At 52.4% G+C, this 27,561-nt stretch overlaps 1 protein-coding gene and 4 non-coding genes across 5 annotated transcripts; all 5 read right to left on the minus strand.

The window, feature by feature from the left end:
- Positions 1–17,163: 17,163 nt before the first annotated feature.
- On the minus strand, positions 17,164–22,528 carry Rpl3 (ribosomal protein L3). Its single transcript, XM_090328730.1, has 10 exons — positions 22,463–22,528; positions 21,520–21,712; positions 20,363–20,531; positions 19,867–20,002; positions 19,215–19,401; positions 18,764–18,924; positions 18,011–18,112; positions 17,668–17,763; positions 17,381–17,500; positions 17,164–17,268 (listed from the first exon to the last, which is right to left on the minus strand). The coding sequence occupies exons 1-10, from the start codon at positions 22,463–22,465 to the stop codon at positions 17,224–17,226; spliced, it is 1,212 nt and encodes a 403-aa protein (XP_090184856.1). The 5' UTR covers positions 22,466–22,528; the 3' UTR covers positions 17,164–17,223.
- Positions 17,841–17,934, minus strand: LOC150067567 (small nucleolar RNA U83B). Its single transcript, XR_016534661.1, has one exon. It is a non-coding gene; the product is annotated as a small nucleolar RNA U83B (small nucleolar RNA).
- LOC150067568 (small nucleolar RNA U83B) lies at positions 19,064–19,157 on the minus strand. The gene has a single exon (XR_016534660.1). It is a non-coding gene; the product is annotated as a small nucleolar RNA U83B (small nucleolar RNA).
- LOC150067569 (small nucleolar RNA U82P) lies at positions 20,003–20,051 on the minus strand. The gene has a single exon (XR_016534658.1). It is a non-coding gene; the product is annotated as a small nucleolar RNA U82P (small nucleolar RNA).
- On the minus strand, positions 22,020–22,083 carry LOC150067570 (small nucleolar RNA SNORD43). The gene has a single exon (XR_016534650.1). It is a non-coding gene; the product is annotated as a small nucleolar RNA SNORD43 (small nucleolar RNA).
- Positions 22,529–27,561: the final 5,033 nt, after the last annotated feature.

Here is a 27,561-nt window from a genome sequence, read left to right on the forward strand (position 1 = left end):
ACGCACCGTCCCGTGTGTCTTCATGCTGTCATAACCCTTTCTGGACTTCCTGTGTTGTTTTTTAGTATAATTTTTGTTCTTCTTAAGGTGTTATACAGAGGCGTTCCCATTTCATAAGTCAGGTAAGTATTTTCTTTTTTTTTTGTGGGTCATGGAGCTTGAATTCAGCCTGGGCGCTGTTCCTGAGCTCTTCAGCTCCAGGCTACCGCCCTACCTTCAGCCAAGCCCCACTTCCTGTTTTCTGGAGGTTAATTAGAGATAAGAGTCTCAGGTCCTTTTGCACCTGGGCTGGCTTTGAACCTTGATCCTCAGATCTCAGTCTCGTGAGTAGCTAGGATGACAGGCGTGAGGCACCGTGCCCAGCTTCTTTTCATTTTTTTAAATTCATTTTTACTTTTAAATTGTTATTATAGGGCTGGGAGCGGAGCCTAGTGGTAGAGGGCTCACCTAGCATGTATGAAAACCTGGGTTCGAGTTCAGAAAAAAGCTGGGAGTGGTGTTGTGGATCAAGTGACAGAGCACTAACCTTCGGCTAAAAGTGTCCAGGCCCTGAGTTCAAAACCCAGGACTGGCAATAATAACAATAATAACAATAAGTCCAGTAAAGAATTCATTTTTTCTGGGGGGCAATGTCACCCCTTCCTTCGCTGTCCCCAGCCCCGCTCCCATCCCTGCCCACAAGCTACCCAGTTACACAGGGTGCACGGTTCTCCCTTCCTGCACCCCCTTTCTGGACTTCCTGTTGATGAGTGTGGAGCCTCCTGCCAGAGACCATCCACGGGGACCTTGCTGCAGGGGGGGATGGCCGGCCGGAGGTGGCCAGGGAGGACATCCTGGAGGAGGAGGTCAGCCTGATGACTTATGAAAATGGGAATGCCAAGCAGTCAGGAGAGCCTCCGCTGGTGAGGCGTTCCCGCAGCCCCAGGCCCCTCGTGCCCCTTCCCATCGCTCTTACCGCGTGCATGCCACCACCATCGCCACTTCAATGGCAAACTCAGGGTCCACACCGCCAGTCCACTCCAGCCCTCAGACGCTCTGGATCGCTGTTGCTCTGTTCTGCGGAGCGAGTGTGCCCCAAGTGTCAGGCTCCAAACAAGAATCATACTGTTGTGGGCACTGGTGGTGGCTCACGCCTGTAATCCTAGCCACTCAGGAGGCTGAGGTCTGAGGATCACAATTTGAAGCCAGCTTGGGCAGAAAAGGCCTTGAGACTCTCATCTCCAAAAGTGGAGCTGTGGCTCAACTGGTAAAAAAAAGCTCCAGGGAAAGCACATGTTCTCTGCCTTCCCGGACCTGGCCTGGCTGCTGACCCGGCAGTGGGGGGCGGGGCCTCTCTGCTCTCCTCCCACCTGTCCTTGTGGCCTTTAAGCCTCCTTATAACATGGCAGCTGACCTCCAGGTGGCAAACGGATTTTACAGGATCTCATGGCCTGGTTCAGGACTCCTGCCATATTTACTGGGCACCCACAGAGTGGACTCCACGCAAGGTCAGCCCCACCCTAGTTCTCAATGACAGAAGGCCAAGAATTGGGGGAGGTGTGTTCTAAATACACCAGAGCAGCCCCAGAAGGAGGTTCTCAGGCCTGGCACAAGTGGTCCTGTGTCCTCCATTTACTCTGCCCTGGCCAGTCACATCCGCTTGTGTGCCCAGCACAGAGGGACCAGGGGTGTGGTTATGGAGATCCCACTGGTCTGACACCCCAGGGAAGCAGAACAGAATCCCCAGGGTATAAACAGGCTTCCCTCACCCTACTGGGCTCCCAAGGAAGTCCCCCTTCCCCCCCCACTCCCATCCCTGCACTCCTGTATGACCACAAACTGTGTGGCTTCAATAATAACATTTATTCTCATAGTGATGGAGATTAGCAGGCTAAACCTGCTACCTCGGCATGTCCAAGAGACCCAATGGCTTCTGTGGCAACATTTTTGCAGCTTCCTCCAATTTCTGGTGGCTTCCAAGGCCACATGTCTCCAACCTCTGCTTTACCACGTCTCCATGCAGCCTTCTCCCTCTGGTGGTCAAATATTCCTCTCTTTTCTCTAGAGCCAGTGGCTCACGCCCGTAATCCCAGCTACTCAGGAGGCTGAGATCTGAGGACTGAGGTTCCAAGCCAGCCTGGGCAGAAAAGGCCCTGAGATTCTTATCTTCAATTAACCAGCAAAAAAACAGAAGTTGGGGCGAGGAGTTTGGCCTAGTGGTAGAGTGCTTATGCATGAAGACCCGGGTTCAGTTTCTCGGTACCACATGCATAGAAAAAGCTGGAAGTGGTGCTGTGGCTCAATTGGTACAGCTCTAGCCTTGAGAAAGCCCAAGGACAGGCCCTGAGTTCAAGCCCCAGGACTGGCAAAAAAAAAAAAAAACGCCAGAAGTAGAAGTGTGCTTCAGGTGGTAAAGTTCCAGCCGTAAACAGGAAAATAAGAAGAGCTTAAAGCCCTGAGTTAGTGCCCCAGTATCAGCCAAAAAGAAAAAAAAATCTGATCCCATGCCCCCTGTAGAATCCAGACAACCGCCTGGAGCTGTGAGTGGAGGTGGCCCCGAAGCCCTTCCTGGCCTCTGAGTTTCTGTTTTCTGTTCCCTGCTGGCCCCGCCTACCCTTTGCCCTGTCCCCTGAAAGCTGGGCTATGGCCCTGGACTCAGGACAGAGCAGGCTCATACACCTTGGGACAGGGTGGGGGGCTGGGAGTCACAGACACCAGGGGCAGTCAGCCGAGCCCCTGTGGATTGTGAGTAATTCATTAATCAGCCAGCTGTTTAAAGATTAACAGCAGAGAGGGTTGGAGGCCCAGCTGGTAGAGCGCCAGCCAGTGAGTGAACGCATCAAGTACAAGTTCGAGTCCTGGTCTTGGACCTGAAAAAGGAAAAGATAAACAATCGATAGCCTGAATGAAACATTACCCTGGGATGGGACACACGAAGGTGTGGACTCCTCTGGCCACCCCTGAATCCCGTGGCACAGGCCCCTGGGATGTGTGCCTCTCTGCCCTCTGAACCTCTGTTTCCCCATCTGCAAACAAAGGACACTGACAGGTTTGGGGATGTGAAGTACCCATGCTGTGGGCCTGGAGCTTGTGGAAGTCCCTCCACAGATCTAACCTCTAAGCTCTGCTGCCATGACTCTACTGTGGGACCAACAATCAAGTTCAAGTTTGGTTCCAACTCCCAGGAAGAGAAAGTAGCCCCTTCTCCATCTGTCTCTGCCTTGCCTTCCTCTCAGCCCTTGAGGCAATGTCACCTGCTGGGCCATAATGCTGCTCATTCCATCTCCTCCTTGCAGCCCATCCCCCAGCTGAGCCAGCCACAGCCCCATCCAGGGGTCAGTCTGTGAGCCCCGATGACTCAGTGACTCGAGTGGGAAAGACCCATGATGAAGTCACCGGCAGCCGGGGCGTGCTGGGGGGGGCTCGGGAGCCATCTCAGCCAGCAGACTCCCTGGCTGGGAGTCCCCAGGAAGGGCGGCCGTGGAGTCCCTGGCTGCAGGATGGAGGCTGAGCCAGAGGCTCCCAGACTTTGGCTGACCCCTCAGGCCCCTGGCCACCCAGCCTCTTCCCTTGCAGCCAGCCTAGAGAGAAGAGCAAAGCAGATGCCTGGGAGAGAGAAGCTGGTTTAGGGCCCAGGCAAGGCGGCAGATAATCTTTATCCAGCACCCAGCACATAACACCTGAGTGCTGAAAGCTATTTTTTGTTTGTTTGCCAGTCCTGGGGCTTGAACTCAGGGCCTGAGCACTGTCCTTGGGCTTTCTCAAGGCTAGAGCCCTACCACTTGAGCCTCAGCACCATTTCTGGCTTTTTTTTATGTATGTGGTACTGAAGAATTGAACCTGGGTCTTCCTGTTTGCTAGGCAGGCACTCTACCACTAGGCCAAACTCCCAGCCCTGTTTGTTTGGTGTCTGTCCTGGGGCTTGAACTCAGAACCTAGGCACTGCCCCTTAGATTCTTTTTCTCAAGCCTGGCACTCTATCTCTTGAGCCACATCACTACTTCTGGCTTTTTTTTTTTTTTTGTCAGTCCTGGGGCCAGTGCTCAGGGCCTGAGCACAGGCTAGGTCTCTACCACATGACCACATGAGCCAACAGCACCATTTCCAGCTTTTTCTATATATATGGTACTGAGGAATCGAACACTGGTCTTTATGCATGCAAGGTAAGCACTCTACCACTAGGCCAAACTCTTAGCCCTACTTCTAGCTTTTTTTTGTCAGTCATGGGACTTGAACTCTGGGCATGGGCGTTGTCCCTGAGCTCTTCAGTTCAAGGCTACCACCCTGCTCTTTGAGCCACAGTGCCACTTCTGGCTTTCTAGAGTCTCATGGACTTTTATACTCAGGATGCTGCTTCTAAGTTTTTATGAGTAGTTGTTTGGAATTTAAGAGTCTCAAAGGGCTGGGAATGTGGCTTAGTAGTAAAGTGTTTGCCCAGTACGCATGAAGCCCGGGGTTCCGTTCCTCAGTACCTCTAAACAGAAAAATCTGGAAGTGGCACTGAGACTCAAGTGGTAGAGTGTTAAACTTGAGCAGAAGAAGCTCAGGAACTGTGACCAGACCCTGAGTTCAAGCCCTAGGAGTAGAAAAGAGACAGAGAGAGAGAGAAAGAGAGAAACAGAGAGAGACAGAGACAGAGACAGAGAGACAGAGACAGAGACAGAGTATGTGTCTTAGAGACTTTCCTGCCCAGGCTGGCTTCAATCTGTGATCCTCAGATCTCAGCATCCTAGTAGCAGGATTACGGGTTGGAGCCACAAGTACCTGGCTAGTGACAGCTTTTATGACAGTAAAAGTCACGTAAGCAGTGGAGGATCAGGGGCAGGGCTTCAAGCATTGGCACCCGAGCTGTAATTCCTGGAGCCCTTTGCTTCCCTTCTTGGGGCCTCAGTTTCCTCTTCTAGAAAATGGGAGTTAGAAGCTGGGCATGGTGGCCCACTCCTATAATCCTAGCTACTCAGCAGGCTGAGATCTGAGGATCAAAGTTCAAAGCCAGCCTGGGCACAAAAGGACCTGAGACTTTTTTTTTTTGCCTGTCCTGGGCTTGGGCTCAGGGCCTGAGCGCTGTCCTTGGATTTTTTCAAGGCTAGAGCTCTACCACTTGAGCCTCAGCACCACTTCCGGCTTTTTTCTATGTATGTGGTACCGAGGAATCAAACCCAGGTCTTCGTGCATGCTAGGCAAGCACTCCACACCACTAGGCTAACCTACCAGCCCCGGACCTGAGACTCTTATTTCCAATTAACCTCTAGAAAATGGGAAATAGGATTTAGCTCAAGGGTAGGGCAGTAGCCTTGAGCTGAAGAGCTCAGGGACAGTGCCCAGGCCTAGTTCAAGCCCCATGACACCCCCCCCCACACACACACACAAAATGGGAGGACTACCTGGCCTAGTGGACAGGAAGAGAAAGCAACAGACATCAGGGCTGGAAGGAGAGACTGAGAGAAAACCAGAGGTCCACATCTGAGCAGACGGCACAGGAGAGGCCTGGACCCCAGTGAGAGGGGGAGGCAGGGGGGAAGCTGTGTGGAGAGGAACACCAGCAGGAGAGAGTGAGGTGCCAAGAGTGGGCAGCAAGAAAGCACACAGCCCTCCTCACCTCTGCCTTCCATGGCAGACTCTACTGCATGGGAAAGGTGTGGGAAAGGCTTTGGGGATGTGGGGGGAGAGGTAAGCAGAAAATAACGTGAACAGGAAAGAAAATGCCTCCCAGCCTGTCATCCCAGCCACTTGGGAGACCAAGATGGGAGATCATGGTTTAAGGCTAGCACTGGCAAAAAGAAGTTTAGGAGAGCAGGCACGGTGGCTCACACCTGTAATCCTAGCTACTCAGGAGGCTGAGATCTGAGGATCACTGTTCAAAGCCAGCCTGGGCACTAAAGTGTGTGAGACTCTTACCTTCAATTAACCACTAGAAAATGGGAAGTGGTGCTGTGGCTCCGGTGTAGGGCAGTAGCCTTGAGCTGAAGAGCTCAGGGTCAGTGCCCAGAGTTGAAGCCCCATGACCCACAAAAAACAAAAAAAGAAAATTGACAGACTCCATCTCAACCCAGGGCTGGGTGTGGTAGCGCATGTCTCCCATCCCACCTAGGGAAGACAAACACGGGACACGGCTCAGCATGGGCCTGGGCTCTCCTGGCCTGAACTATGAACAGCAGCTTGTATGAAGGCGCCCAGCACAGGGCAGCACGGGCCTGCATTCCCAGACAGGCCGGTGCATTCCTGCCGCAGTGCCACGCTGCCCCCCCTCCCGCCCCACCCTGAGCCCCGCACACAGTGCCCATTGTCTGCCCCAGACACTTTGAGCTGCCGCCCCGCCTCCGGCCTCCACACCTCCCCACATCCTTCTTTCCCAGGTGGAACCCCACAAGCTCATGCGCCCCCTTCTGCTGGTCCTCAGCCCGGGAATCCAAGCAAGGAACAGAGAAGGAAAATGACTTGTCTTGGGCCACACAGGCCAAATCCAAGTCTCTGGACCACCCTTTATGCCCACACCCACAGTACCTTTCCCGAGCACATGCCCCCACGCTGGGGTCTCTGGGCACCCACCCTCCCAGGCCCCCCTGCGTCTCAAATAGGCCATCTGGTCCTCACCCTGCCTCAGTTGCCACCTGCAGTCCCACCCTTGTGCAAGCCCCCGTTTTCCACACAAGGGCCCAGGAAGCTGGGACTTGGCGGCAGCCAGCCAAGGCCACCCAGCTTGGAAGCAGCTAGCGGCGCAGCTCTGGCCCAGGTCAGCTGGTGAAGCCTCGGCCCACAATCTTTCCACCTCCTCCAGGGAACAGCTCAGTGCAGGGCCGGGAGGCCTCTGGACAGCAGCCAGGGGAGAAAGTGGGTCCAAGCCCAGCCTGGTGGAGGTGCCTCTTGCCCACAGGTGGGGCAGGTCTGCCAAAGCCAGCTGGGGCAGGCACGTTGGCTCATCCACCCATCACCAGGGTGTCGTGCTGAGCCTGGGTGGAGACCAGGCACCAGCTGGGAGCAGTCAGGGTGCAGCCTGCCCTGGGGGGTGGTGGAGGGAAAAGGGGAGCAGGGAGGCACTCCATACTGAGTGCTTTACAGGGAATGGCAATGGAGGCCGACTCAGGAAAAGGCCCTGCCTGCCTCCCAGTGTCCCAACCCCTCCAGGGGCCAGATGACTGAACAGTGCCTTTCCAGAGAGCCCTCACCCTGTAAAATAGCCACCAACGCCCCCAACAACCAGCGTTCGCCCCAGTGCCTGCCCAGCACCCCTGCACCCAGCTTTTCCTACACCCTTGTCCCTAGCCCTGTCTACTATTTCATTGTCCGAGCTAATGTCTGCCCTGCACACACAGCAACTGAAGGTTCCATGGCTGTCTGAAGAAGGTGAAACAGGCTTCAAGATGAACTGGTCCTTGGTCTTGCTCCTGGTACCCATCCCTGCTCTCCAGGGCCTCCACTCCTGGGGTGCTCCACTTTCTCCACGACCCTGGTCATCCACGACCAAGCTTCCCATGCTCTGTGCCCGCTGGCCTGGACTTTGCATTCTGCCGCTTGTTTGGCACCTGTAGATTTGAGGCTCAGCAAGCAGGTAGAGAGGTGGTGAGCAGTGGGGTCAGAGCCCAGAGGCTCGGGCTGCAGCTGGAGTGAGATGACAGTCCAACACGGTCAATGCAAAGCCCATGGGTAAAGTTGTCTGAGGAGCCAGGCACCAGGGCTCACACCTGTAATCTGAAGGCTGTGAATCGTGTTCAAAGCCAGCCCAGGCAGAAAAATTCATAAGACTCTTATCTCCAAACAACCAAAAAAAAAAGCCAGAAGTGGAGCCGTGGCCTGAGTGCCAGCCTTGAGTGAAAAAAGCTAAGGGACAGGGTGCGGGTCCCGAGTTCAAGTGTTGGGACCCACACCATGAAAAAAGAAAACAGAGAGTTGTGTAAGTAAAGTAACATTCCAACTGTCACCTTGTCTTTCTCATCAGTACTTTAGTTTTGTACATTATCCCTTTAATATTATCAACAAAACTAATTGAGGGACTCATCTCTTCTTGACACTTGCTGGAGATCAGGCTCTCCCCCATGTGAACTCCAAGGGTCAGCGTTTGGAGACAGACTGCTTTATTCGGAAGAGTTAAGGCCCGGGAAATGAGGGACTGGCCACACAGTTAATGAGGAGCAGGAGGTCTTCCTCTGCCCTGCAGAGTCCAGCCCTGCCCAGCAGGTGCTCCGGGTCTACTTGGAGAGGCTGACCTCACACAGCCTGGCCAGGATCTGGCCTATGGGGTGAAGCTGAAGTGAGCCCAGAGGTGATTGTTTTGTAAGCTAGGGAGGCTTCCTGGAGGAGGAAGCAGGCCTGGTGCTAGGCCAGAAGAGACTGGGCAGGGTAATCCCCACCTGAAGTCACCGTCTCCCCAGTGCTGACATCACTGGCAAACCAGACTGCTCAGAGAAGCACAGCTGGAGACCAGGCAAGCTGAGGCAGGGCCAGGTGGGTGTCTAGAAATTCTTTATCAGAAAAAAAAAAAGGAAGGAAAAGTCATACAGACAGAAATACAGCAGCCAGGAAGGACAAAGGTCTGGGTGCCTTAAAAACCAAAGTAAAAGCTGGGTGCTGGTAGCTCAACCTGTAATCCCAGCTCTTCAAGAGGCTGAGGTCTGAGGATCTCAGTTTAAAGCCAGCCTGAGCAAAAAGTCCACACAGACTCTTATTTCCAACAAATCACAAAACGCCAGAAGTGGAGCTCTGGCTCGCTAAGTGGTAGAGGGCTAGCCTTGAGCAAAACCACTCAGCACCAGCACCTAGACTCTGAGTTCAAGCACCAGGACCAGCAAACATAAAATAAAATAAGACAAATCAGAGTACAAGGCCATCGAGATGGGAAGGCATGTTATGTCCCCTCTGCTATCTCCCAGCACAGCGTGCACCCTCCAGGCCTATTTCTTGGTATGTCTTGCCTGCCCAATACTAAGTACTATCTCCCTTGCACCCACCTGGACTTCAGTGCAGTAGGGGGTTGGGGTGGGTACTTCTCCCAGGTTATTTTTTTTTTTTTGGTTGTTGTTGGTTGTGGGGCTTGAACTCTGGGCCTGGGCACTGTCCCCGAGCTCTTCAGCTTAAGGCTAGCACTCTACCACTTTGAGCCATAGCACCACTTCTGGTTTTCCTTTGGTTAATTGGAGGCAAGTCTCACAGTCTTTTGGATCTCCAATTAACCAGCAACATTGCCAGATTGGAGGTGTGGCCCAAGTACTAAAGTGCCAGCTGTGAGCAAAAACAAGCTTATCAGGCTGGGAGTTTGGCCTAGCGGTAGAGTGCTTGCCTAGCATGCACGAAGACCCGGGTTTGACTCTTTGGTACCACATACACAGAAAAAGCTGGAAGTGGTGCTGTGGCTCAAGTGGTAGAGCTCTAACCTTGAGAAAGCCCAAGGGCAGTGCTCAGGCCCTGAACTCAAACCCAGGACTGGAAAAAAAAAAAAAAAAGCTTACCAAGCACTCAAGGCCCAGAGTTCAAGCCCCAGTGCCAGCAAAAAGCAATAGCCTTGAGCTGAAGAGACTCAGGGATAAGAAAGAAAGGAAGACACAAAGAAACAAAGAAAGAGGAGAGAACTTCTTGGGCCGGGAGTTTGGCTTAGTGGTATAGAGTGCTTGCCTAGCATGCACGAAGACCTGGGTTCGATTCCTCAGAACCACATACATAGAAAACGAAAAGAAAACAGAGAGAAACGCATGGTCATTAGGTATCAAAGTGTGTGCACTTACACTTGCATAACCAGGCACCACTCATCGCCTCTTAATTATCTCTCCTCACATCACTGTCAGCACACTTTGCACGTGGTCCTGTCAGCTGCCTCTGGACCAGACCATGCTGTCGAAGACCGAGCGTGCGAGCGAGCGTCCCCAGCTCCCAGCAGACCGTGCTGTGAAAGCCTGAGCCAGCAAGTGACCTGTCCCCAGCCAGGGCACTACCACTTTTGGAGAAAACTGACCATCATGGGTGGATGTCCATCATGAGAACTGGCAAGGCACAAAGCCAGCTGGGATTCTGCCTCCAACCTGTGACAGAATCAGCCAGCATTCCTCCAACCAAATCCAATTCACCCAGCAGGTTCTCCATCCAGATCCTCATCCAAACCTACCGAGATCTCCCACCTCCCAGCTCTCGTGTCTCCTAGCTGTCCTGGCTGTTTATTCTCCCCAGCCCCTCATCACTCCACACACTCTATGGTGTGCTCTCCAAGAGAGACCCCCAGGGTGTCATGGAGGGGCTGAAGCAGGCCCCAACTGCTCTCAGCCTTGCTTTCACTGGCTGTGCCTGCCCACAGGACTTTCCTCTCCACACGCCTGCACACGCTACATCCTCATGCTGCTACAGGACCCATGCTCACTGGCTTTGTCTATCTCATCCTTAGCTGTATCTAACCCAGAGCCCAATGCAGGGCCAGCTCATAGTAGGTGTTCAACTAACACATCCTGGAATCAGTGAATGCATCCCAAGAAGGCACAGACTGGCTCAAAAGAGCTGAGGTGGGGCCGGGAGTTTGGCCTAGTGGTTAAAGTGCTTGCCTAGCATGCATGAAGACCGGGGTTCGATTCCTCGGTACCATATACATAGAAAAACACCGGAAGTGGTGCTGAGGCTCAAGTGGTAGAGCTCTAGCCTTGAGAAAGTCCAAGGACAGTGCTCAGGCCCTGAGCTCAAGCCCAGAACTGGCAAAAAAAAAAAAAAAAAAAAAAAAGAGCTGAGGTCATCTGTGCCCAGGAGATCAGGGGCAAAGTCAGGGCCTGTCCCTTTTCTGCAAACCCTGTTTACAGCCCTGAGCCATGGTTCCAATGGCTCCCCTCCCCTCCCCGTTCTGTCCCCTTTCCACAGCACCCCCGTTATACCCCCAGGACTTGTGGGGAGCAAGAAAGAGGAATTCCTGGCCCCAAGTCAGCAGAGGTGTCCCGGCAGGCCGGCGGGATTCAGTGTGCACACGCCAGGACTGCCTGGAATTCCAGCTCCCAGGGCCTGCTGGGCGCCTGCCAGGTGGGGCAGGAGAGTGGGAACGAGGCTCCCATCCCTGGCCAGGAGGGCACCGGGAGCATGGTGGGCGAGGGAGGACGACGAGGTGGGCTGTAGAGTGCATAGATGGAAAGGTGGGGCCTCCAGGAACCAGAGACATTGGGGGTTCAGGTGAGGGATAGGAGCCAGTGATCAGAGAAATAGGGAGAAAAAGGGGGTACCTCTACCACCAGTGAACAACAGGAAGAGCCAAGGGGAGGAAAGGGGTATCCGAGCTTTCAGCATGGCCTCTGTCGGGTCCCCCAACACACCCCATACCTGTCCCTCTCCTTCCTGGGTCAGGTCCAGGGCTAATAGGTTCAGACAAGATCCCTGGCCCAGCTGTCACCAGTACCAGCTGCCGCCACCACCCTTCCCCCCCCCCCGACACACCTGGCCTCCTCTGCCCCTTGCAACCCTCACCCAGCTCCTTTGGCACTGCAATCCTTGATGTGGTATCGGCACTGTGGGTAACCTCCAGACTCCTAGAACCTCAGCATCTTTCCACCAGAAAATTCTAGAACAATACAGTGTGTGTGTGTGTGTGTGTGTGTGTGTGTGTGTGTGTGTTTGCACACACATGCTCATCAGTACCAGGGCTTGAACCAGGACCTGAGTACTCACCCTGAGCTCTTTTGCTAAGATCAAGCACTCTGTCACTTTGAGCCACAGTTCCATTTCTGGTTTTTGAGTGGTTGGTTGGAGATCAGAGTCTCACAGGGACTTTTGTGCCCAAGGTTGGCTTTGAACCTCAATCCTCAAATCCTAGCCTTTTTCTTAATATTACTTTTTTTTTCATTAGTATAAGTTAGTGGTACAAGGTGGGGTCTGATTGTGACATTTCCACACGTGCACACTGTGTACAATCTCATTCTTCTGGCACTCTCTCTTACCTTCTTCCCCCATCAATTTCAACAAGTTTTAATATGTGCAAAACAACTTCTGCCACCTTTATCCTTGTTTCCTTGCTCACTCCCTTGTCGGCCAGTCCCCTCCCTCTAGCATCCCCCCTCATCCAACAGAGCTTGTTTTATTTATTTATTCTTTTGTCAGTTGTAGGGCTTGAACTTGGGGCCTGGGCCCTGTCACTGAGTTCTTTTGCTCAAGGCTATCACTTTACCACTTGAGTCAAGGCCCCACTTCCGGTTCATTGGAAATAAGTCTCAGGACTTTCCTGTCTAGGGTGGGGGTTTTTTTGTTGTTGTTAGTGTTTTTTGTTTGTTTGTTTTTTCCAGTCCTGGGCCTTGAACTCAGGGCCTGAGCACTGTCCTTGGGCTTTCTCAAAGCTAGAACTCTACCACTTGTGCCATAGCACCACTTCCAGCTTTTTCTATGTATGTGGTACTGAGGAATCAAACCCAGGTCTTCAGACATGCTAGGCACGCACTCTACCACTAGGCCAAACTTCCAGCCCTCTAGGCTGGTTTTGAACTGTGAGCCTCAGATCTCAGCCTCCTGACTAGCCAGCCCACATGGCTTGCTTGTTTTACTTCCTGGCATTCTTTTTTTCTTTTTTCTTATATGTTAAGCCAAATGCTTACATCTGTCATCCTAGCTACTCAGTGGCTGAGATCCAAGGATCTAGGTTCAAAGCCAGTCCCAGAAGACAAATTTGGGATTCTTATCTCCAATTAACCAACAAAAAGTTGGAAGTGGATGTGTGGCTTAAGTGATAGAGCACCAGCCTGAGTGAATGAAACTGAGAGCAGCACAAGGTGCTGAGTTCATTCAAGCCCACTACTGGCACAAAGAGCAGTATATTATTTGCATGGATTCTTCTCTCTTAGCCCCAAGAACGTTGAGATCCAAATAACACGAGTACAACATTCTTGCAAACCCCTATCAGAACCAAAGAAATCTGGACATGGGAATTGTAAGGGGCCGGCAGGAAGGTAGGAAGGGGCACCCTTGGAACCCCCAAATTCTAGTTGGTTCTGTGTGTACATATACAATCCCAGCACTTGAGGCACGAGGGTCGCAAGTTCAAGGCCCACCTGGGCTGTGTAGTGAGAAGACAGGAACTCCATGTCTTTCTCAGAACCGAGCAAGACACAGGGAAGAGGGAGGGTAATGGGACCAAGACATGTGAAAGGGTATCAATATATGTGAATTAATGCACCTTCTATCTGGTGAATATCATGTAACCCTTTTATTAATTACAATTAAAAAAATAAATAAAAAATATTAAAAAAAAAAAAGACACAGGGAAGAGGTAGCTCAAGCCAGGCACAGCTTGGGGACACTGGGGACATTTCCCAGCCTGGGTGACAAGTAGGTAAGGCAGGAAAGGGACATTGTGAGAGGATCTGAAGGAGCAGAAGCCTCTCCTTGGCACTCCACCAGGGCCACGAGCCATGCAGGAGAGAAAGAACTCGGCCAGTGCCGGCTCTGCCGCTGGGTGTGTGGTCACGGGGGTGGCAAGATCTTTCCCCGCCAGGCTGCCGAGCCTGGAATTTTCTCTGGCAGGAAGGGCCCGCCCTCCTAGGAATGGAAAACAATCCATGGCATCTGGCCCCTGAACCACAAGGCCTTGACACAACCACTCTTCCCACAGCCCAGTACAAAAGGGAAACTGAGGCAGGCTGCGGTGGGGGGGGGGAATGGGAAGGCTTGGACTAAATCAAGAACCTGAAACCCAGGTGCTCATGAGCTTGTCAGCTACTAGCTGCTCAGGAAGCTTGGCCTTGAGCCAAAGTTGCTCAGGGACAGTGCCCAGGCCCTGAGTTCAAGTCTCTGGACTGGCACAATACACAAAAAGAACCTGAATCAGCCCTTGGCAGATTCCAGTCTTCCCTTCTTGGCCCCCTGACCACAAAATGTCAGAGCTGAGAAAGATGGTGGGGGACTGGTGGCAGGACAAGTAGGCGCTGAGCCCAAAGGACAGTGATTCCGCAAGGTCAACCCCAGGTGGCTGCTCTCTCTTGCAGGTCCTGCTCTCCGCCCGATCCCTGTGGCTCTTCCTGCCTGACTAGGTTCACAGGCACCTGGAGCCTGGGCCAGGTCTTGGCACCTTTGATCTCTCGGCAGCGTCTGGTCGTGTGTCCAGCGCTGGGCATCTCTGCCTCTAACAGTGACTCCCTGAGGTTCTGGGGTATTGGGTGTGTAAGTGGTGACAAGAGGCTCCTTCACCCTCACTCATCACCCTGGGATGTGCAGGTCTTCTCCCCTTAGATTTTGATTTTCTAGGTCCCAAGCAAGCCTGTAGAGGATAAGCACAGAGATAGGAAGTCCTCAGCATGGGGCAGTGTCAGGAGCGAGCCACCCAACCCCCCCCACACAACCACATACCAATGCACATGCGCAATGTACCCTCACACCCCTGCCCGTGGGACCTGCTACAGGAAGTCAGCTGCCCTGCCTGGAGTTTTCACTTCAACTTTTCCTAAATTTGCTCTGAGGAAGTCACTGCTCCTTGGCGCTGTGCCCTCTCTCACATGCCCTGGACCACATGCCTTCCCATTTCTCTGGACGTCTGGAGGGGAGCAGGACGGACCACAGCTGAGTGCTAGTAAGAATGACTGAGGTGGGACAGGCTGCAGTGGGGCACTGCACTTATCTGCCAATTACTAGGGGATAAGCAGATAAGAAGACAGAACCAGTACAAAGGCCCTGGGGTAATATCCATACTAAGTAGAGATGTGGGGAAGCCAGCCTGGAGACAAGAAAGGGAGAGCTATTGTTGTGCGATGGCCTGTTGCCCTGGCGGCTAGCTGGACTGACTGAGCTTGTGGTTCTCACCTTGTTTATGCACCTTGTAATGTTAGAAACAGGGGAACAAAAGCAGCAGGGATGGATGAGGGCACCAGAGAATCAAAGGCTGCCATCTGGAAGCCCTGAGCAGTCGAGTACCGGCAAGGAGACCCTGATGGCAAGGCCAGAAGAGCAAGGTGGCTTCTGGTGCAGAGGGAAAGGGAGAGGCAGGGAAGAGCCTGCAGGGGGCGCCGCTGCGCCAGCATCTCATCCTCCAGAAACCTGGAGCCTCAGCCCAGTGTCTCCTCCTTCAGGTGGGCATTCCCTGGCATCTGCTGCCGTAGGTGAGGTGGGAATCAATGTTCTACCTGGCACACAGCACGTGCTCCTGTCCTGTCCAGGTTGGAGAGCAGGGTCCCATGGCAGTGTCTGGAGTTCGGGATCTGTACACTCCCATACACATTCCTATGCAGGTCTCCCCAGGGAGGGCACTGTGAACACAGGCCTCGCTCCACCCCCATGGACTCTTAGGGGAGCTAGGATAGAGGCCAGGCCATCCTAGTCACTGTCCCTGTAGTGTCCACCCCCTGGGCAGTGTTGGGGGGGGGGGAACTCAGTCCTATTGCTTTCCTGAGGTGACTAGACCACCTCACTACCACCACCATAACCCACCTGAGTGATGAGCCATCATGCTTCATTGTAGCTGAGATTGCAGCCATCAGACACCTGACCCATGTGCACGCTGTACATGGCTTTACAAAACAGTTCATGCATAGCAAGGAAAACAGGCTTCATCATCCTACAGGCTCTGCTCCCGGGGAGGCTCATGCAAGTTGAGCTCCTGGGTCTGCCAGGACCATCTGAACTCCCAGACTGACCATGCTCTCCTCCAATACTTGGCTCAAATTGAATGATTCCCAGCTTTGTGCTATTGATGAGGCTTTCAGAAGTAAATGTCCTTGCAAAAAGTACTCATCCTATCACCCAGTAGGCACTTAACCCATGCTTCTGTCCTTCCAGTGTTGGCATTAGAGCCCAGCAGTGAGCAAAGGCCACGCCCTGGAGAACACATAGCAGCTGCTCCACCTAACTGGACTTCCATCTTCAGGGTGGTGGGTGGGGCTTGCACTTAAGACAACTGTTTGCTGAGGTGGTCTTGGACAGGTCAGCTGCCCTCTCTGAACCTCAACTGTACCATCTGGGGCATAGAAACATGTCTCCTCCGCCCATGGCTGTCCCGACACTAGCAGGTCAAGTACAGGCTTTCCTGCACCCTATAGGTGAAAGAACTCTAATCCACATCTTCAGTCCAAAATGCTCTGAGAGCCTCATGAAGTAACCCCCCACTGAGTGCTGGAACTACAGCCCTCATGCCAGACACATACGTGCAGAGATGCTTAGCCAGGGAAGACCATGCAAACATGAGCTGGACACCAGTAATTCTACTTGGGAGGGTGAGTTGGTTTGCGGCTCTAAACCAGACTGGGCAAGGTAATCTGACACCCACATTTTTAACTAGCTAGTAGTGGGAAGTGGAGTTGTGGCCCGTCACAATCACACACCACTGCTCAAGTTGTCTTTGTTCCCAAGCATTTTGGATAGGCTAATTTCATCCTCAATGCATCTTGACCAAGTACCTCTGCATCACTCCTATAATCCCACTCAGGAGGTTCAACTCTCAATGTGCTGCCATAGCAATTCCCTGTTCCCACCTGATTTCAGGTTTTCAGACCATTTCTTCCCTCACTAGGGAGAGGGCAGGTGCAAGGGACACCCCAGTAATCTACAGGGTTAGCTGAGCACTATGGCGGGAGACTCCCAACCACTGCAGGGCAGAACAGCCTGAAGGGCTTCTTGTGGAGCTCCTCCAGAATCATCCCCACCCAAGGCCTCATCATTTTCAGTGCACTACAGGCTGAAACCTAGATGCCGCCCTTCCTCACCCCCCAATGAGCCAGCAAGCCCATTCATCGCAGTGGTGCACCCACTCGTGCTTCTCTGGAGCTGAAGATCAGCACATGCTGCCCCCAGCAGGAGAGATGGGGCATTGCAGACACATTCTGCTCTGGTCAGAATGCACTTGCTGAAGCCAAGTGCACAGGAGCCACTTGGAGTGAGATGAGCTAATTCATTTGTAAGGTTCTGCAGTGACAGATCACAAAAGGGACAGAAACAAGCCCAGACTGGAAGCAAGGTGAACCAGGTTGGGTGGCTGTGTGCCTGCTATGCTGGTTATAAAGGATGCCAAGAATGTGGGAACATTAGGTCCTCAAGCTGTGCAAACAGACTTCCAGGCCAGACATATACAGCCTAGTGGAAGACTTAACAGCCAAGGGGTGGCCCCGGCCTTGGCATCGATATCCTCCATACCTGTCTGGAATGGCCCAGGCAGGAAGTGTAAGCAAGACACAAAGGGTACAAGGCCTGCTGCAGGCCTCCTGTGTGTAAGCCATCTAGCATCTATCTCCCAGCCCTGGAGCAAACAGCAGAGGACAGTGACATTGGGAGCTTTTATTAAGATGCCACCAGCTGGACGGTGCACACAAGACGCGGACATTACGCTCCTTCCTCCTTGGCAATGCGGTCTTTCTTGAGTGGTCCCTGCAGAGAGTGGAGAGAAGTGGTCAGGTGGGTGGAGACAACATGGGCTGCTCACTAGAGAAACCAGAGGCGAGCTGCCTGCAAGTAGCTTCTGCATGAAGAGCTCACTCACCATGAACGCTTTCTTCTCCTCCATAGTCTGGAAGCGGCCATGACCAAACTTGGAGGTAGTGTCGATGAACTTGAGGTCGATCTTCTCAAGAGCCCGTCGTTTGGTCTGTACCAGCAATGACTGCAAGAGGGATGGGTGGCTGGTTAGGATCAGAGCTGGCCGCCTTTTGCCTGTTAACTTAGCCTCAGGCCAGCCTGGCTCCATGTGTTCCCCCACCAAACCAGAAAGCTCAAGGCTGCAAAGGTGGCAGGACAGGACCTGTGCTGCTCAGGGGGACTCAGCCTCACCTTTCGAAGGGTCAGCACACGCTTCTTGGTTCCCACCACACAGCCTTTCAGCATAACGAAGTCGTTGGTAACTTCACCGTAATGGACGAAGCCACCCTAAGAAATAAAGCCACTGGTCAGCCACGCAGCCAAGAGCTGTTCCCTTCAGATTCAGGACTGCAGCCAACAGCACCAGGGCCCTCAGAAGGAAGGCAACGGGGAATGGTTCTTCAGTGTCACTCAGGCGCTGGGCCCAGCGCAGATTCCAGAGCCTCATCACAGACAACTGGGCTGGGGGCTTACGTCTCACTGCCCCTGAATCATGAGGGCAGGTGTCTGCAGGGCAGGGAGCACCACCACTCACCAGTGGGTTGATGCTCTTGTCAGAAAGGTCGTAGTCAGTGGATGCGTTGTTCTTGATTAGCTTGCCATCTTTGATCAGGTAGCCCTGGCCGATCTTGTAGATCTAAAACAGTGACATGACTTAGCACAGGATGCATACACCGGGGTCAAGGACAGCCACGTAGGTTAATTAATGAGTGCAACTATTAAATCCCCTCTTTCAGAAGCTGACCTCAAACTGCAGCTAAATGGTAGCTGTTTGAGAGGATGCAAGCTGGAAAAGCCTGGCAATCACAAGATTGTCAGACTGTGGTGTGTGCTGGAGTGGCCGGAAGAAGCCAAGGGTGGGTAAATATCGCCAAGGGAGGGCTAGTACCAGCTGGGTGATGAAATGCCTCACACACAATCTTAGCTACTTAGGAGGCTGAGATAGGAGGGTAGATTCAAAGCCAGCCTGAGCCATAAAAACTGTGAGACCACGACTAGAAAACAAAGTGCTGCTGTGGCCGAGTGAGCATGGTAGCAGTCAGTACCAAGATCCATAGTTCAAACCTCATGACAAAAAAAGATGGGGGTCCCCGTTTCCAGGACATAGCCCTGGGTTTTCTCCAGAATCAAATCCTGAGGCGGGTCAGGCTTTACTCCAGTGAGCCTCACTGTACCATCCTCAAGAAGAGCTCGTACTCATAGCCTCTGACTGCACAACTACAAGTGCCTCAGAGACAACGAACCCTCCGAATCCAGAGGAACCCAGGGAAGCGCTCAGTGCACCCACCTTCTTGTTGATCTCAGTGCGGTGATGGTAGCCTTTCTGTCCAGCCCGGGCCACAGAGAAGGCCACACGGGCAGGATGCCAGGCTCCAATACAGGCCACCTTGCGCAGGCCGCGATGGGTCTTGCGCGGGAGTTTCTTGGTGTGCCAGCGACTGGTGACCCCTAGAGACAGATGCTGAGTTACCTTGGGCCTGACCTGATTGCCTTGCTGTATCCAACTAAACCTAAGGGGGACCCCCACATCTCTTAGTCATTAATCTGAAGCAGTGGCTAGTGGGTGCCACAGCCTGACACGTAAACTACTGTTCTCAGAAGGAAGGCAACAGGGAATGAATCCTCATTCTTAGTCGGGCGCTGTGCCCAGCGCTCATTCCAGAGCTTCATCACAGAACAGTTGAGCCTGAGGCCTGCCCTCCCCAGTAACCACAAGAGCAAAGCCCTCCCGGGCTCACCTTTGTATCCCTTGCCCTTGGTCACCCCAATGACATCAATCATCTCGTCCTGCCCGAACACTTGGTTCACTGGGACCTGTTGCTCCAGCCTCTCCCGGGCCCAGTCCAGCTTCTCAGCTACAGTGCCACCATTCACCTGGATCTCCATCAGGTGGGCCTTCTTCTGGCGCAGAGGAAGCAGGCGCATCTAGGAAAAAGACACAGCTCAGCTCAGCTGCAGTGTGCCTCTGCCTGGGAGGACTGAGACAATGGTTGACTTTGCAATTGCACCATGAAGTCATCGCTTTCCATCCAAAGCAGATGGGCAACGATCTGAAGGAGGCAATGCTGTGACAATCGCTGATTCTGACACCAGGCCCTTGAAAGCAGTCAGGCAAAAAACAAGAACAAGATGGCATCTCCACTTGGATGTATTTTCCATGAACACTTCTACACTCATTTAGGTGCTTGTTAAGACATGGAGCCCCCTGGTGGGCAGCGAGTGGATAGCAGTGTGGGGGAACCAATCCAAGCCAGCCTAATGCTTGAGGTTTGAATCAAGACTGGTAAGTTGACAGGCATGACACTGCTCAGATGCCACCTTCGGTCCTGCCTGCATCTTTATGAGTTGAGCCCTGAGGCGAGCAGACCTCCCCCTCTATGGCACACTTACCTGGGTGTGAGCGATAATGCGGATGACCTGGCAATACTTCTTCATGCTGTTGAAGTCCTTTTCCAGCTGCTTCTTGCCCATGTCATCTTGCCACTTCTTGCAGTACTTGGTGAAGGCCTTCTTCTTAGATTTGTGCCTTCAGGAGCAGAGCAGAGTTGGGGCCCGGTGCAGGCATTCATCACCCTCAGGGTGAGAGGAAGGCACTGGCACCACGTGGGGAGGTGGCTCATTGCCGGCTTCTAAGGAACCTTTTCCACCGGCAAGCGGAGCCTGGAGGGAGCTCATCGGGCAGAGCCGAGCGGAGCTGAGCAGAGGTCCAACAAGGTTATTACTGTGAAGTCATAAAACATGGAGACAATTCTTGCTCCAGAAAGCTTTCTATCTCATGGTAAGTCTAACCACAGGAATTACTGGTTCATGCCAGACAGAACACACAGCTCTTCTGTGAGGCACTTCCCTCCTCTACAGCTTAACCAGGACAATGTACCAGCCTTACCAGTTCTTGTAGAAGCGCCTTTTGCACTCATCGCTGATGTGCTCTGCAAAGATTGTCTTGAAGGTCCGCAGGCCTCGAGGGGTTTCTACATAGCCCACGATGCCAACAACCACCATGGGTGGTGTCTCCACAATGGTCACCGCTTCTACAACTTCCTTCTTGTTCACCTCTGCAAGTCAAGAAAACCCAACAAGAGGTTATTTCAGTGTTACAAAGTGAAGCTATGCTCAAGGTGTAAACAGTGCCAGAATCTAAGAAAGCTAAAGAGCTGGGCACAGTGGCCTGTAATCCTCACTACTGAGGAGGGTAAGATGAGGAGCAAGCTAAAATGCCAGGACAGGGACAAAAGGGACTTGAGGGTTTTATCTTCAATTAACCTCTAGAAAATGGGATGTGGGGCTCAGATCAAGGGAGATAACCTTGAGCTGCTGAGCTCAGTTGCAAAGTTCAAGCCTACAAAAAAAAAACAATAGTGGACGGGAGTTTGGCTTAGTGTATGCATGAATACCCAAGCTTGATTCCTCAGCACCACATATAAAAAAAGTGGTGCTGTGGCTTATGTGGTAGAGCTCGAACCTTGAGGAAGCCCAAGGACAGTGCTCAGGCCTTGAGCTCAAGCCCAGAACTGGTGACTCACATCTGTAATCCTAGGTACTCAGGCGGCTGAGATCTGAGGATTCAGGTTCAAAGGCCAGCCTGGAACCAAAGACCAGGAGCCTTTTATTTCCAACTAACAACTAGAAAACAGCAAGCGGGGTGTGGCTGAAGGTGTAGGGCAGTAGCCTTCAGCTGAAGATCTCAGGGACAGTGCAGCTGTTGAGGCTGAGATGAGGATCAAAGTTTGAAGGCAGAGCTGGCAGGTAAGCCAGCGAGACTTCTACTGTCAATTAATGGAAAACGGTAAGTGGTACTTTATGAGGTTGAGTGCTACCCCTGAGCAACAGGGTCAAGGACAGTGTGCAGACATCGTCGCACTACTCAAGACCCTGCCAAAGACTCATGTCTAATACAATGAGTGCAATAGCTCTAAGCCTGAGGTAAAAGCAGACATTTCCTGACAAGGGTTGTCTACTAACGCCATCTTAAAAAGACCGTATTATCAAGCCTAAGTTTTCATTCCTGGCCACCCCCCAAGTTGGTGACAGGCAGGTACATACTGGATCCTGGCCTATCCACTTCTCGAACGATGTGAGTCATGCCAGCCTTATAGCCCAGAAAGGCGGTGAGGTGGACAGGTTTGGAGGCGTCATCCTTAGGAAAGCTCTTCACCTTCCCCCGATGCCGGCTGCTACGCTTCCGAGGCAAGAAGCCCAAGGACCCATGTCTGGGAGCGGAGAACTTCCTGTGAGACTAGGAAGAAAGCCACCAGTATTAGCACTCCAATGTCATCTCCCCTCCTTGGCAAGTTTGTCCTGAGACCCAATCAGACTGATTAAAGTGAAGTGCACTTTTTGATTGCCCTCAGTCTTTCACATGCAGCATTCAACACAAGATGAGTGACTACTTAAAAGTAGCCCAATTATTTAACAAGTGCCAACTACCACTGAAAACGAAGCCACCAGACACCTAGGGGACAAACGTTGGTAGAGGGACATATGGCCGCCAGCTCCCGGGACAGAAGGGAGGTGGTACACGAACCCAGCAGGTCGTACAGAACCAGATCAGAACATGACATTCAGCACAGCGTCTCTGTCCGCCCGTCATTAAGTTCATCATTTGTGGTTTCTGTGTCGACGCGTGCCACCAGGACATTTCAAAATGGGGCCTCCACAGGCCTCCCCCCATTAGTACAGGCCAGCTATTCATAAGCAACATCCCCATCGAGATGGAGACGGGGGGAAGCCGCGCTCTGAGCTCCGCCCGCCGGAGCTCCAGGCCTGCCCGGGCCCAGGACCCGCAGGCCGCCGCTGGCCCTCCGCGTCCGTGCTCCACAGGCCTCGCCAGCTTCCACAAAATAGGCCTGGCCACGGCCCCCACGACGGTCCCCGTGCCGACAGAGCACGTTTCTGGAGTCCCTCAGGCCCTGATGGCGCCGATGCAGCGCGGATTCGGCCGAGCCCGGGCTGGGTAAAGGGGGAAAGACGCCATTGCAGGACTCACCATCTCGCCGCGCGATCCCGCCGGTAGAGACCGGAGAAGCCTTGGCGCAGCATATATAAAGCCAACTCTGGCTCCGCCCCTTCCGGCGTACGTGCGCGCGCCCGAGGCGGACGTGGGGTCTCGGCCGCGTGCCCCAGACCTTTGCCACGCCCCTGGCCTTCGTTCCGCTGTGAACGGGGAGCTGAATTGGACGGCGGCCCGTCGGGCTCAAATTCAGCGGGAATTCCGGGCGCGATGCTGGAGGCCGCAGAGTGGGGCCCGACTATGCCATTTGGCGGCTGCCCGCGGCGCTGGCGCGGGCCCTGACACAGCCCGGTGCACACTGCGTAACGCTGGGCCCGGGGAGCCTTGCAGACGCAGAGTGTTTTTTGGTTTTTTTGTTTCCGGTCCTGGTGCTTGAGCTCAGGGCCTGAGCTCCACCACCTGAGCCTCAGCACCAGCTCAGGGCCTGAGCTCCACCACCTGAGCCTCAGCACCAGCTCAGGGCCAGAGCTCCACCACCTGAGCCTCAGCACCAGCTCAGGGCCAGAGCTCCACCACCTGAGCCTCAGCACCAGCTCAGGGCCAGAGCTCCACCACCTGAGCCTCAGCACCAGCTCAGGGCCTGAGCTCCACCACCTGAGCCTCAGCACCAGCTCAGGGCCAGAGCTCCACCACCTGAGCCTCAGCACCAGCTCAGGGCCAGAGCTCCACCACCTGAGCCTCAGCACCAGCTCAGGGCCTGAGCTCCACCACCTGAGCCTCAGCACCAGCTCAGGGCCAGAGCTCCACCACCTGAGCCTCAGCACCAGCTCAGGGCCTGAGCTCCACCACCTGAGCCTCAGCACCAGCTCAGGGCCAGAGCTCCACCACCTGAGCCTCAGCACCAGCTCAGGGCCAGAGCTCCACCACTTGAGCCTCAGCACCAGCTCAGGGCCAGAGCTCCACCACTTGAGCCTCAGCACCACTTCGGCTTTTTTCCATGCCGGTGGCACCGAGGATGGAACTCGGGTCCTCGTGCATGCTAGGCAGGCACTCCACCACTAGGCCAAAACACTCGGAAGATCTTTGCACCCACAGGGACTCCCAGATTCAAACCAGCCTGAGTCCCGAGCCGGTGGCTCAGGCCTGGAAGCCTCGCGACCCAGGAGGGTCGCGGTTCAAAGCCAGCCCTGGGCAAGAAGTCCAAGAGACTCTTAGCGTTGTGCCAAGATTGTCCCATGTTCTGAAAATGACCCCCTTCCCGCCTTGCTTAGGCCCGTGTGCTGGGAATCAAAAACATGCTAGCCCGGACTTGGGGCTCAGTGGTCAGACACCTGAGCTCTGACTAACCTTAAAGCGCCCCGTGGTTTGAAGTTACCAAACAGCCAATCAGGTGATTTTAACTATGGAATTCCCCTAAAACTTGTTTGTATAAAAGCTGTGTAAAACCCTTGTTCAGGACCTCTTAGCGTTGCCGGCTATGGGTACGCGGGGAGGCCCGAGTTTAAACTCGTAATAAACGACCCTTGCTTTTTAGCTTTGACTGTGGCCTCTGGAGGTCTTTTCGGTGTTCTAGGAATTCGGGTACAACATTATCTCCTCATAAACCATCAGACATCCAGCAATGGTGCTATGGCTCTTGGGGTAGAGCGCTAGCCTTGAGCTGAAGAGCTCAGAAACAGCACCTCGGCCTACGTTCAGCCCTCACGACAGACAAAAAAAGACAGCAATTCTGACACAATACATGTGTGTGCACGTGTGTGCAGACACACACACATACTCAGAAGCTTTCCAACACACAGAACCTGAGGTCAAGGACAGTGCCTTGCGGGCATGAGGCCAGTTGAGGAAGACAAGCAGCGTGCCCATCCCAGGCTTTAAAACGTTTTTTGTCTTTGGTTCTGGGGATCAAACCTAGGGTCTGGAGTGTATACTGGGCAGACGCTCTGGTACTAAGCCCAAGGGATTGCACTTCACCTTTAGAACATTTGGGAACCCAAGCATTTTAGAAGAATAATTTCTGATATCCCATATGAGCAGCTGTGGTGGAGGCCTGAAAAGAGCCTGAGTGTCAAATCAGGAGCTATCTAGGCTGGAGAGCAGGGTGGGTAGGCTGCTAAGAAGACATCCATTAGGGACCAGGTGGATGGCTCCGATGATGAGGCTTCACAGAGATTTTACAGAAGCAGGCCTGGATGCGTGGGGCTGACTGTCCTTTCTCCTTCCAAGAATAGGTCAAAACCTGCAAACCAAGATGTATGGACTAAAGGAAGTGAGGAAGGGAAGCAAAATGAAGTGAGAGATGGATTGCAGCCAGCTAAGCATTATGGCTGCTTGTGCCAGAGGTTTGGAGAGGGCGCTGTGCCTCCGTGGAGTCTAACAAAGATAAATGTGCTTTGTAACAGGATTCCCTTCACAACTGCCGGGTGATAAGCCAATATCCAGAAGAGCCCATGATGCCTGGGGCAAGGAATGAAATATTTATCACTTGGGAAGGATGACTCTGAAGGAAGGAAAGAATGGAGGGTTGACTTTTTTCCCCTTTTAAAAAATAAATAGGCATCTGGCAAATATCATGTAACTCTTTTACTAATTACAATAAAAAATAAATTTAAATAAATAAATAAATAAATAGGCCAAAGTGATCACCTAGCATGCATGAAGCACTGTGTTCAATTTGTTGGTACCATGTGCACAGAAAAAAACCAGAAATGGTGCTCTGGCTCAAGTGACAGAGTATTAGCCTTGAGCAAAAAGTGTCCAAGGACAATGCCTAGGCCCTGAGTTCAAGCCCCAGGTCTGGCAAAAAAAAAAAAAAAAAAAGTGCCTGGAGTTTGTCCTAGTGGTAGAGTGCTTGCCTAGCATGCACAAAGGCACGAAGACCCGGGGCTCAATTCCTCGGTACCACATACATAGAAAAAGCCAGAAATGGTGCTGTGGCTCAAGTGGTAGAGTTCTAGCCTTGAAAAAACCCAAGGGCAGTGCTCAGGCTCTGAGTTCAAGCCCCAAGACTGGAAAATAAATAAATGGAAGAATAAATAAGGTCTGGGAGCATAGCGTAGTGGTAGATGTAAGGGTTCGAGAAAGAGGAGAGACATGAGGGTAAGTAGAGGCAAAGGAAAGTTTATTAGTGTACACTCCCAGGAGACCCACGGTCAGGACCCAAGAGGTTGCACTGGCACCTAAGCAAGCTGGGGTTTTTATAAGCAGGGGAAGAAATCTATTTTCAGCTTATGGGGACTGTGATTCAGTCAGCAGCATGAGATGCAACTGAGCAGGCACGATCAGCATTGTGCAGGGTATCAGACCGTAGCTGTGTATCAGCTGGAGTGGTCTCTGCTGCCACTTTAGCTGCCCTGGCGACCCCCACTGGCCCAACAGTAGAGTGTTCGCCTAGCATGCACAAAACCCTAGGGTCAATTCTTCAGTACCACATACTTAGAAAAAGCCGGAAGTGGTGCTGTGGCTCAAGTGGCAGAGAACTAGCCTTGAGCAAAAGTGTCCAAGGACAGTGCCCAGGCCCTGAGTTTAAGTTCCAAAACTACAAACAAACAAACAAGTAAAATACCAGGACTGTTTCTTGAACTTGGGGCCTGTACCCCTTAGCTTTTTTTTTTTTTTTAATATCATGGGATCTGGTTGTCCCTGAGCTCTTGAGCTCAACGCTACTGCCCTACTTCTGGGCCTGGGTGCTGTCCCTGTGCTCTTCAGCTAATGGCTAGTGCCCTACCTCCCTAGCCACAGAGTCACTTCTGGTTTTCTAGTGTTTAATTGGAAATAAGAATCTCTCAAAGGTTAGTGCCTGAGCTGACTTTGAACCGCAATCCTCAGATCTCAGCCTCCTGAGTTGCTAGGATTACAGGCAAGAGCCACTGGTGACTGGCTTTGATATACAATCCTAATATGTCTTGGTCAGCTTACAAGGTACTCTTAAGTACTGCTGCTCAGCAAAACACCAGTAGCTTAAAATACATATTCTGCCAGTCACCAGGATCCTACACCTGTAATCCTAGCTACTCAGGAGGCTGAGATCTGAGGATTGACACTCAAAACCAGCCTGGATGGAAAATTCTTATTTCCAGCTAAAAGCTGGGAATGGAGCTGTCAACTCAACTGATAAAGCACTTTGAACAAAATGCTAAGCCCAAATGTGAAGTTCTGAGTTCAAGCCCTTGTACCAACACATGTATATACACAAAGTATGAGTATTTGTTTTTTTTTTACCTTTAATTGCATTAAAAATACAAAAGAGTGTTGAATTCACATTAAAACTAAATTTATAGGGGGCTGGGACTTTGGCCTAGTGCTAGAGTGCTTGCCTAGCATGCATGGAGACCTGGATTTCATTCCTTGGCACCTCTTACATAGAATAAAGCTGGAAGTCATGCTGTGGCTCAAGGGTAGAGCTCTAGCCTTGAGAAAAGTCTGAGGACAATGCTCAGGCCCCGAGTTTAAGCCCCACAACTGGCAAAATAAATAAATAAATAAAGTTATAGGGCTGAGATGTAGCTCAGTGGCAAAATGCTTCTCTAGCAAGTGCAGTATCCTGAGCTCAATCCCCAGTAACTGAAAAGAAAACACAAATAAAAAATTTATAATTTTTTTTAATATTTAAGAGCTTATTTAACTGAGGGATTCCAGTACTGGTGTGTTGTAAGGCATATGATTTTTGCTAATGAGACCCACAAATATGAGAGATGTGTTGTTCACTTTTTTTTTTTTTTTGCCAGTCCTGAACTCAAGGCCTGAGCACTGTCCTTGGGCTTTCTCAAGTCTAGAGCTCTACCACTTGAGCCACAGCACCACTTCCAGCTTTTTCTGTATATGTGGTACCAAGGAATCGAACTCAGGGCTTCCTGCATGTTAGGGAGGCACTCTACCACTAGGCCAAACTCCCGGCCCACATATAAAATTTTTTTTAAAAGCCAAACAGAAATAAAGCTATAGACTGCTAGGAAGAATTATTCGCTGGCAAAGATCTTATAAGAAATCAACAAGAGGGGCCGGGAGTTTGGCCTAGTGGTTAAAGTGCTTGCCTAGCATGCATGAAGACCCGGGTTTGATTCCTCGGTACTACATACATAGAAAAAAGCCGGAAGTGGTGCTGAGGCTCAAATGGTAGAGCTCTAGCCTTGAAA

This window comes from Megascapheus bottae, chromosome 2, assembly GCF_031878675.1.
Source record: "Megascapheus bottae isolate mThoBot1 chromosome 2, mThoBot2.hap1, whole genome shotgun sequence".
Taxonomy (NCBI): domain Eukaryota; kingdom Metazoa; phylum Chordata; class Mammalia; order Rodentia; family Geomyidae; genus Megascapheus; species Megascapheus bottae.